General features: G+C 34.9%; 1 protein-coding gene across 1 annotated transcript; it reads left to right on the forward strand.

The window, feature by feature from the left end:
* Nucleotides 1-1,018: 1,018 nt before the first annotated feature.
* LOC109458877 (olfactory receptor 4N5) lies at nucleotides 1,019-1,945 on the forward strand. The gene has a single exon (XM_019752864.3). The coding sequence runs from the start codon at nucleotides 1,019-1,021 to the stop codon at nucleotides 1,943-1,945; it is 927 nt and encodes a 308-aa protein (XP_019608423.3).
* The last annotated feature ends 10,309 nt before the right edge of the window (nucleotides 1,946-12,254 follow it).

Below are 12,254 nucleotides of genomic sequence, written 5' to 3' on the forward strand. Positions count from 1 at the left end.
AAATATATGGTGAGTAAATAAGAATGGATTAGTAGTAATAAAGATTTCAGATGTAGGAATGGGATGCAACTAGGGGTATAACCAGGGAAATACCTATGAGTTAGGAGAAATGTAGGTCTCTTGAGATCCTGGTGGCCAGTTTGGAGGAAGGGTACACAACGGTGCCAAAGCAGTACAAGGTTATGGGAACTAGTAGGCACAAATTGAGGAAACAAGGCACGTAGCTACAAGCCGGGCACTGGGTATTCTATAGGAACTGAAGGAAAGGAACACCTGCCAAACACTTTGCTCTGTGGGAATGAAGAGAAGGGACTAAAACCCAGCAACTAATTTAAACATTAGAGACAGTGCCCCACCACTAACAGTAGCAACAATGAAAATCAAATGAAACAAAAAAATTTTGATAATGGTTTTGTTTTAATCAGAAAATTTCTATGTAATTAATCTATGTAATTTTACTAACGATTGTCACCCCAATAAAAAAAAAAAAAAAAAAGAAAATTTCTAATATACTGTGTTTCCCCAAAAATAAGACCTAGCCGGACAATCAGCTCTAATGTGTCTTTTGGAGCAAAAATTAATATAAGACCCAGTATTATATTATATTAATTATATTATATTATATTATATTATATTATATTATATTATATTATAGACCGGGTCTTATAATAAAATATGACCGGGTCTTATATTAATTTTTGCTCCAAAAGACACATTAGAGCTGATTGTCCGGCTAGGTCTTATTTTCGGTACCTCTAGCAAAGTAGCCCAGAGTCCTACAGGAGCACTTAAATGGGAAAAATAGGGTGGTTGTAAGAACAGTGTCTTACGGGAATTGGAAAATGAAGTGTAGAAAGATTAACTCAAAACATAGGATAGTTACGAGGTGTAAGTTGTTTTTAGCTAGGGAATGTTGGATGTGGCAAATGTTTTTATCCAGAGAAGAGCTATGGAACAGATAAAAAGGTGGTTATACAGATAATATTTTGCTCATTGTGATTCTGCAGACTGAGGAGTGATGGAGAGAGAAAACAACACAGTTGTGACAGAATTCATCCTCCTTGGTCTGACCCAGTCTCAAAATGCTCAACTCCTGGTCTTTGTGCTAGTCTTAATTTTCTACCTCATCATCCTCCCTGGAAATTTCCTCATCATTGTCACCATTAGATCAGATCCTGCCCTCACAGCCCCCCTGTACTTCTTTCTGGGCAACCTGGCCTTCCTGGATGCATCCTACTCCTTCATTGTGGCTCCCAGGATGCTGGTGGACTTCCTCTCTGAGAAGAAAGTGATCTCCTATAGAGACTGCATCACTCAGCTCTTTTTTTTGCACTTTCTTGGAGGTGGGGAAATGTTCCTTCTTGTTGTGATGGCCTTTGACCGCTACATCGCCATATGTCGTCCTTTACATTATTCAACTGTCATGAACCCTAGAGCCTGCTATGCCCTGCTGTTGGCTGTGTGGCTTGGGGGCTTTGCTCATTCCATTGTACAGGTGGTCCTTATTCTCCACTTGCCCTTCTGTGGCCCAAACCAGCTGGATAACTTCTTCTGCGATGTGCCGCAGGTCATCAAGCTGGCCTGCACAGACACCTTTGTGGTGGAGCTTCTGATGGTCTCCAACAGTGGTCTGCTCACCCTCCTGTGCTTCCTGGGCCTTCTAGCCTCCTATTCAGTCATCGTCTGCCGTGTATGTGGGTCTTCCTCTGAGGGGAAGAACAAGGCTCTCTCCACATGCACCACACACATTATCATTGTGTTTCTCATGTTTGGACCTGCCATCTTCATCTACACTCGCCCCTTCAGAGCTTTCCCAGCTGACAAAGTGGTTTCTCTTTTTCACACAGTGATCTTTCCATTGATGAACCCTGTGATTTACACACTTCGCAACCAGGAGGTAAAAGCTTCCATGAGGAGATTATTGAGTCGGCACATGGTTTGCTGAACGGAATAGGAGAATGACAAAAGCAAGAAAGGAAAAGGGCCAGGTAGAATTAATTAAATTATTTATTCATTAATGCACTGAATCAGTCATTTAGCAAATACTATATTTACTAACCCTTTCCAATTTTTAGGCACCATTCTTTTAGATGTATAAATGAGACAGGTAAGATTCCAGGCCTCCTGGAGTTACATTTAAAGAGATAGACAGGTTAAATTGAATTACTAAATTGAATTATTTAATTGAATAATTAAATTGAAAAAGAAAATACCATACTATCTGAAAAAGATATTGCCCTGAGGCAAATAAAAAATAACGTTATGGTAGAGTTTGACTAGGAGATAACAGTTACTTTATTTTTGATTGTTAGGCAAGATTTTGTTGAGTGGTGTTTAGCTGTTATCCAGATGACTTGAAAGAAATAACCATACAATTATCTGGGGATAGAAAATTTTAGGCAGAGAGGATGAGTAACACAAGAACACAAGATCTTATGGGCTTGGTATACTTGAAGACTATACAGCATAATGGGGTACCTGTAACATAGGTAATGAGTGGGAAAGTGGCAGGAATTGAAGTTGGATAGGTCGGTAGGGTCAAAATCTTGTGTTTTACGTGATGGCAAGTAGTTCAGTTATTCAAATTTCAAAGAGAGGCCATTAAACTTCATTAAGCAAGAATAACTAACATTTCCTTTGACTTAAGGCATGATACTAAAGATTCTGAATAAAGGACTATGTTAAAATATTATTAAATAGAAAAGTATCATGCTGTTAAGTACTTTTTATGGGCACTTAGAGACCTAGTTATTTTTTCCTAATTTGGTGGACGGAAAAAAAGAAAACTGTTATATTCCATGGGAAACTGTCATGACACTGTTTAACTTCATATTTTAAACTTTTTGAGAGTTTTGTGGTTATTCAAAATTGTTATTTTTTAAATCTTAAATTTTAATTCATTCAAAAATCTTTTTACACTAAATGTAACAACGACAGGTATTTGTGTGTCAGTAATTATTTGTCTATAGATAACTAAACCACTCTGGTTATTTTTTTTTAAATGGGGGTAAGATAAGGCATTAGGTGTTTACAAAGTCATGGAAAGGAGTGTAAGAGTAGCCTTTGATGTGGCAACTAGTAATAAATCCCAGAAAATTACCAACAAATTGGTGTATATATAGGGAATTTACTGTCTTTGTGGCATTTATGGAGCTAGGAAATACACAAATCATTTTTTTTTAATTATTTTCTTTTTTTTTAATTTATTTTTTTAATTTTTGGGGGTGACAATTGTTAGTAAAATTACATAGATTTCAGGTGTACAATTCTGTATTACATCATCTATAAATCCCATGTGTGTTCACCACCCAGAGTCAGTTCTCCTTCCATCACCATATATTTGATCCCCCTTACCCTCATCTCCCACCCCCCATCCCCCTTACCCTCTGGTAACCACTAAACTATTGTCTGTGTCTATGAGTTTCTGTTTCTCATTTGTTTGTCTTGTTCTTTTGTTGTTTTTGGTTTATATACCACATATCAGTGAAATCACATGGTTCTCTGCTTTTTCTGTCTGACTTATTTCACTCAGCATTACACTCTCAAGATCCATCCATGTTGTCACAAATGTTCCTATATCATCTTTTCTTACTGCCGAATAGTATTCCATTGTGTATATATACCACAACTTCTTTATCCATTCATCTATCAAAGGACATTTTGGTTGTTTCCATGTCTTGGCCACTGTAAACAAAGCTGCAATGAACATTGGAGCACATGTGTCTTTATGTATAAATGTTTTCAGAACAAATCATTTTTTGACTGCTGGTTCCAGGATCATAGCACTTGAAACATGGTTTATCATCAGGAAAATTCCAGAGCCACTCTAGTACTACTAGATATCCCCACACAAAACGGAAGCCTTATATTCTGTTGTCTCTATGCTCACTTCCATCATCTCTAAATTTAAGTTTTACATAAGTAAATCAGAAGTCCTGAGAATACATCAGGGTTCAGTTTTAATCTTGGACATCTATGGATGAACCATAGAGATAGAATTAGTCTTATGAAAGCTGCACATCAGCTTAAACCCAACAAAACACCGTTTGGATTAAAGCATGTTTCTCACGTTGACATTATTGATATTTGGGGCCATACAATTCATTGTTGTGGGGGGTTTTCCTGTATACTATATGTAGATTGCTCAGCAGCATTTCCACCTTCTATGTACTAGGTGCTAGTAGAATCTCCTCAGTGGTAACAACCAAAAGGATCCCTACATTTTGCCTAATATACTCTAGAGGGCAAATTTGCCCCAGCTGAGACACAGTGGATTAAGGGAATTAACCTACACTATATTGATCTAGTAGTGAGATGGCTGAACCTTCTTTTGGGGAAGGCTACATAACTTAAAATTTTTAATTAAATATCCATAATTTAATAGAAAATCACTAGAAATACTAAAAGATAGAAATATGTTATCCAAAAATAAGAGCAAAAAGATAACTAAAGTATAAGCAGAAATTATCCAGACTATGAAAGTAAATAAAAATAACATTAAATTATAATGGCTAGTATGTTCAAAACAATAGAAGAACAGTAGTAAACAGGTTAAACAATAGAGAATTTGAACAGAGAATTGGAATCTATAAAAAGAATTAAAATGAAAATTCTAGAATTGAAAAAAATCTAAAATCAAAATTCATTAGATGAGTTTAAAATCCAAATAAATGTAGAAGACTAAAGAGTGAACTAGAATTTAAGTGAACATAAAACACTCAAATTGAAATGCAAATAGGCATAATGGAAAAAGACATTAGAGATATATGAGATAACAATGAAAATGTCTCACAGATTTGCAATTGAAGTCCACGTAGGATAGGGAAAAGGGAGAATGGGAGAGATGCAATATTTGAAGAGATAATCACCAAGAACATTTACAAACTGATAAAAGACATCAATTCACATATTAAAAAACTCTGTGAACCACAAGAAGAATAAAGACCAATAAAAGACCCAAATCCATCAACATAAGAAAGATAAAAATAAAAGATAAAATCTTAGAAACATCTGGGGTGGGGAAACACATGTTGACTTGAAAGGAACAACTGCAGGATGGCAGCTTTTTTTAACACAGAAGTGTGGGAGCCAGAGGACAATGGCATGACATTTAATGTGCTGACAGAAAATAATACCAACCTAAAGCTCTATATGAGATTAAAACATATACTTTAAATGAAGGTAAAATAAAGACACTTTCAGAAAAAACAAAAATGGTGAATGTGTTGCCTAAGAAGTTGCACTAAATAAATATTAATAGCTGTTTTCCAGGTAAGAGAAAATAATCCTGGAGAGAAAGATTAATTTGAAAGAAAGAAAGAATAAAAAATAAAAACAATTGGATTGTTAAATATGTTGATATATGTAAATAAGTATATACTTAATATTGACTGTAAAAAAATAGTAAGTCTTGTGGGGTTTGTCATATATGTATATATATACATATATGCACGATAATAGCAAAAAATAAAATATCATTTACATTTAATAAGATTACTATTGAGATGGCTGGATTAAAATTTGCTTTCTTGTGAAATATTTTATATTTATTTATTTTTCGCCATTCTTGCTGCTCTCTGGTTTAAGTGAAAAGGCAAGGCAATAGATTCTCTCCTAGAGCCTCTCCAGAAAGAAATGCAACTCAACCAACACTGTGAATTTAGCCCAGTGAGACTTGCATCAGACTTCTGACCTAACCAATTATAAAATGATAAATGTTTGCTATTTTAAGTCACTAAGGTTGTAGTAATTTTTCACAGCAATAGTAAATTAATATACCACTCTTTTGTTAAATAGTAACGTTATTAACATAGCTTTTCTTTTTCTATCCTTTTGCTTTTAATCTATATGAGTTTTTATTTTTAATGGTGGGTTGTTGTCTGCAACATATATTTTATCTAATACAAAAATCTCTGTGTTTAATTAGGTTATTAGGCCTTTTACATATATCATGACTATGGATATGGTTTGGTGAAAACTGACATTCTTTCTATTTATATATGTTTTGTCTGTTTTTATCAATTTTGCCTTTTTTGCCTTTTTTGGATACTTTAGTGTTATTTTATATTATTATTTATATTTATTATTTATTTAAACTTATTCATATTAATAACATTAGCTTGTTAGCTATATATTTTTCTTTTGTGATTGTTCTAGAGTTTTAAATACATACTTTATATTTTAACTTATCACAGTCTAACTTCTATATTATATCTTTCCATATATAATATAAGAAAGTTACAACAGTAAACTTCCATTGTATCAAATGATCTTGAGGATGTTCACACCTAGAAATCAACATATCAGACTAAGAAGTATTGATATGACAGACTAAAGGGCACCACATATATTTGATGACATGTATTTGCCCAAAACATATTGCATAATCATTCTGTTCATTAATTTCACAGATGTTGACTATATATTACACATAACCATTTACTGTTCAAATTACTAGAGACAAATTAGAGAGCAAAATAAATATTCATGCCTTTGAGGATCTAGTAGGGAAAGACAAAAAATACTCAATATACAGTAATCAATAAACATAATAAATAAGCACATTCATTCTTCAAAGCTAATGATTGCAGTGGGAGAAAATAAAGAAATAGTAGAGCAAACTAAGAGTTATGGTGAGTACAGAGGGTCGGGCCAGTTGCAGTATTAAATTGAATGGTTGGTATAGGGAAAGAATCTTTAAGAATGTCATATTAAACAAAGACTTGAAGGAAATGAGGGAATTACACATAAAGACGACTGGGAGAATTCAGTCCCAGTTAGAAGGACAACTGCTGCAAGGGTCATAAGGCAAGCACATGACTTGTACATTCAAGGAATATAAGATAAATAGAATAAAGTAAATGAAGTATAGAGCAGTAGTAAATTGGTCAAAGAAATAAAGAAGGACCAGGTCATGTAGGGCCTTATAGATATACACGAGGACTTTGACTTTAAATGGATCTCTTATAGGTATCCTCAAGCAGCATTTTAAATTTTCACTGTACTTGGCACTTGTGTGTGAGATACACACACACACACACACACACACACGCACACTGTTTTCTTGGTATTCTTTGAATGAGTGGAACAAAGGCCAATAAGGCAACTGTCAATGGATCTCTTAGCACAATCCTGCATAATATTCTTTGGTCCACTCGTGTCTTCTACCTTATTTTTTTCTCCATCTTTCACAATATAGTGTCTAGGAGCACAGATTCTCTGATTTAGGTTTGAATTCTACTTCTATCACGTAACAGCTTTGTGATATTAAGCAAGTTATTTGCACTCAACTAAAAGTAAAAATAAAATTAGTTTATATGATAAATCACATGTGAATAAAATAAGATTATATATATTTGCTACTATTCTAAAATTCCACTTGTTTTCCATTTGTATGCATTTGAAGAAGATCTTAGATCTCATTTGTTATGAGGCTTCTCTGAGATGCAAATCCAAATTGTTCCCTCTTTAACTCTCTCACAGCACTGTGTACATTTTATTCCACAGAAGTTATTTATAGCTTTCAATTGTTTGTTTATTTACTTAAGTATTTGTTTGATATCTTGTTCTCCCTCAAATTAAGTTCTAGTCTACGGTTTAGTCAATCTAGTATTCCATTAGTACACCACTGTCTTACACATTGCACGCAAATGACATAAACATTTGCTCTCCTCAGTAACCTCAAAAATGTACATTTATGTTGATTTTTTCTCCTTCCCTCTCTCATCTCCTTTGGTCCCTCTCTACTACTTCCAGAGATCTCCTTCTCACATAAACTATTTACACACAGATTCTTAACTCAAGCTCCTCTTTGGAAGAAGGAAACTTAAATTAGACAGGAGCCCAGAGGTGGGAAACCCAAGGTGAAGTGCTGGTGGGAGAAAAAGCAATGTTTTATCACGCCTGAGAGAGAATGAGGGACCCATAGAAGCAACAACATTGGTCCCTTGGCCACGTAGCAGAGGCAAAGGCTGTCATTATTATGGATATTCCAGCTAGAAAAAAAGCCAAGAGTGTATATCTGGTGTGATGAATAAACTAAATCTGGTACACTATTATCACTATTTTACAGATTATACATTCCTTTGCTTATCTGGGCTATTTTGTTTGGATACTGTCCAAGAATATACAAAAACAAGCACTGAATAAACAAAACAACACTATTATAAAACAAGGAATCCATTTTAAATACTAAAATATATGAGGCTCACGGTTTGTAACTTGACTGAGTTCCCATACTTCATAACTAATAGAGCCAAGTTTCAGACTGTATCTGCCTGGGCTCTTCAGTTCACACCACTCACTATCCTCTTCCATGCGCTGGGCCAAATGGGTTTTGCTATTTGAAATTACACTCCTTTACCCCAACATCTTTGCAGAATCTACCTATCATTCAATCAAATTTGGTATATTCCATGCATGGCACTTTCACCAATCTGTCCTGTCCATGTTGATCCTTTAATCCTCTGAAGTTTGTAACCTTCAATTGTATACTAAATGTTGCTGTTCAGTGTTCTATTTATTAATCTTGACTTACCAACCTAATAGTACATTCTTTAAGGTAAAGGATCTGTGCGATATGTGTTTATATCTAGCAGTTCTTCTAAGACCTAGCGCTATATCAGTTTCTTCTTTGAGCAGGCTGCCAGAAGAAAGATGAGGAGCACCCAGCATCAAAGAAAACTTAGCTTTGAAAATGTCAGATTGAGGAAATCATACTGTCTGCATCCCAAGGTTCCATAACTTCCTGGAAAGAAGTTGAATGTAGGGGTAAAAGAGTTTTTAGTAACACAGAAATTGTTATCTTTTAAGAGTCTAAGATCATCAACATAGTACTGTTGAAAATGTGGGAAGAGGACTACATCCAATATCCCATCACTTAATTTTTCCCTCCTGATTTCCTTACACAACAATTTTTAGCTTACAGATGTCTTGCCTTTGTTTAAAATTATATCAATCAGGCTTAGGTTTTCTATCTTTTCTTCTCATGGTAATTGATTAGGGGCCTCATTTCCCAGAAGTTGCAGGAGTATATGAGCCCAAATTTAAGGCCATTGAAATTCTCAATCTCCTTGATCATGAGAACATGGCAAGACCAAAAAACAAAAACAAACAAACAACAAATATGTTTGGTCTTTTTCAAATACTGGTGAAGAAAACAACTGAGACCCAGTTTAAGTTGCCTTAATAATGTCTAGTTTTCTTTCAAACAAGCAGTTGATATAAAAGAGAATGAAGCAAAAGAAAAGAATAAAGCTTTTAATTGCCTCCCTATTACCTTATGGAAGCCATCTGTAGTTAGGTGGTCAACACTAACTGAGAATTACGAGCAGTCTGCTAACCAGAAGTCTTCAGTGCCACTGGCCTATTACTGTTTACACCGTAAGTCTGGAAGAAGAGCCAGGCCAACCTATTCTTACAAAGGAAACTTCTCTTTGTGCAATAATTAATTAACTCCAAATTATAATTCTTATTTCATCAGTGGTCTTAGAGTAAGTAGCCCTTTCTAACATAACCACTATCCTGGTTTGAGCCATGGGTATTTACCATTCTTTCTCAACCAATTACTAACAACACCTATGGGATGTATATACTTTTTAAGTTGGCAACAACTCATTTCCATACATAATTACTTAAACTTTGCCTCTTTCCTCCACCTTGAACATTAATGAATAATATAAATCCCAGTAGGAACTGTTCAAGTTTTGATCTTATTGGATGGTGTGCATGTGTTTTAACTCTCATATCTCAGCTTATGCTGTTGTGATTACTTTGCTTGGCAGTTACTGAAATTTTCATCATCATCTTCATGCACTGTAGCTGGCCCACTGGCCAGGAAGCATTCCAGTACCTCCCTAGTCAGTTGTGAATATTGACACATGTCTCAGGATGATGATGTATGATTACAACAGTGCACCAGGAGTAACAGGCTCACATCAAGGACGATTCTTAAGTTCCGATAAGAATAAATCTTTTGCTACTATCTCTGGTGATGGTTGATGAGTGATTACAATACCTGTTAAGTGAGTTTATCAGTATAACCATGAGATACAGCTCTCATTCTCTATCGTGAAAATGGCAGTAACTATTAAATTGGGTCCATGACCAGAGAACATGTCCAGAGTCTCCCATCACTCAAGTCTAGTCAAATGTCTGTTTAGCAAAAGTTCTCTAACAATTAGAAGAGAAGGAAATGAACAACAAAAAGTCATCCTGCAGATATGCTGCATCATAGATACCCTTCCTTGATGAGGTTATGTGGACCCAGGGAATTGGGTAGCTTTTTCTGTGATACTCCATTGATGAAAATCTAGCCTGCATGGACACCTATATTCTAGAAATGTTGATAAAATGCTAACAGTGGAGTACTGGCAACCATCTGCTTCATTATGTTGCTGATCTCTTGTTCTTACATTCTGTTTATTGTCAGCCTTCGCTCTAAGGATGGGCATCCAAGGCTCTCTCCACTTGCACTGCCCACATCGCAGTGGTGGTGTTATTCTTTGGACCTTGCATCATTATCTAGCTGTGGCCACTCAGCATCACCTCGGTAGTTTCTTGCTGTGTTTTATGTAGTCATCATGCCTCTCCTAAATCCAGCCATTTAAACTCTAAGAAACAAAGAGATTAAAACTGCCATTAAGAGACCATCATGTTAGCATATGGATTTCTATAGGTATTTCAGAGTCTTATATTATCAGAATGTCCACTGTAAGCTCCCTACATTAGCCACAACTGTCCTGTTACTTGGGACTGGGAAGCATTCCCCAATTCACATATGGAAATCATGTGTATTTCTAGATGTAAGTTTTGTGTCAACTCAATCATATTCCACAATTATATGCTGATCATTAAATGAAAAATGATTTGGAATATGTGGCCAGTGTTTGTAACTATGATTTTGGTTGTGCCCAAGGAGGACTTGAAATTAGTAACAACGTTAATGTTACTTATTACTACTGGTGCTGCTATTTCAATACCCACCACTGCATCTTGAAATTTTCTATTATGCTAAGCATTTCCTTGAGAAAAACATTTCACATAGATCTTCTCTCAATTTTTGTCAATATGTCAGTACATTGAACATTGCTATCTTTGTTTTTACAAACGGATAAATTAGTCTCTCAGTTAACATTCTAGCTACCTACCTAACTGAAGAGGGAGTATAAAAGTAATCATTAAGCATTTCCTATCCCATCAGAAAAAAATTGAATCATAATTAGAATCTGCAGAGAGTGTCATTCCCTCACCTTCACGTTTTAGCCATTTCTGAAATAGTGTAATTGTCTTTAGAAGATATACATTAACTACAAAGATGGATGTATTAACAACCTTTGGAGATTTTGTTGCTTCTTTTTCTAATTATAAATGGGCTATGGGGGTTATTATCTATACCAATAAAAGCAGGGGGAAAGTGTTATGAAAGTGAGGCTGAAAGGTCTAATTTTAGAATAAACTATCCATTTAACTCACTGCAGTGTTCAGATGGCCTGCAAGCAACTAGATTATGTACAAAATTTGTGAATTATTCATTATTACATATAACAAAACTTTTAAGAATTCTTCCTTCACTATACCTCAAAAAGATATACAAGTTTACATCTCTTATCTGAAATCCATGGAGCCATATAACTATAAATTTCATATTGCTTTTTAGAGATAACATGGTCCTGTGAACTTTGCAACATTCCCAATAGAGCAATAGAGTCTGAGGTATAAACCCTTAAATAAAATAATTACTATTTCTCTCTCTCTCTCTCTCTCTCTCTCTCTCTCTCTCTCTCTCTCTGTGTGTGTGTGTGTGTGTGTTCAGCCTGTTTTTAAGCCCACTGAAATTCATAATTTCACATATTTTCCTTTCAATTCTAAAATACCACTTGGTCTTTTCTTCACTATTCCATTTTTCTGTTGAAAATCTTCATTGTTTTTACCATGTTTCAACATTTTAATGTCTTTTTTAAATATATGAGTTATCTTACACTCTTGCTAATTTCAACAATTAAGCCATCTGTGGTTGGCTTTGATTAACTATTTTCCTCTTAATTATGAATCACATATTCCCGCTTCTTTGCATGTTTCATAATTATCTTATGTATTTTAGACATTGTGCACAAAAGATCATATAGCTCTGACATGATATATTCCTCCAGAAAATATTTACTCTTTCTTCTATGAGGCATAAAAGGTTAAGGCGTAATCACCCCAATGCAATCAAATACTGAGCCTATTTGAATTTAGATTGTAGTTTTGGTCAG

Source organism: Rhinolophus sinicus, chromosome 3, assembly GCF_057876585.1.
Source record: "Rhinolophus sinicus isolate RSI-liver-muscle chromosome 3, RSI-T2T, whole genome shotgun sequence".
In the NCBI taxonomy this organism is placed as follows: domain Eukaryota; kingdom Metazoa; phylum Chordata; class Mammalia; order Chiroptera; family Rhinolophidae; genus Rhinolophus; species Rhinolophus sinicus.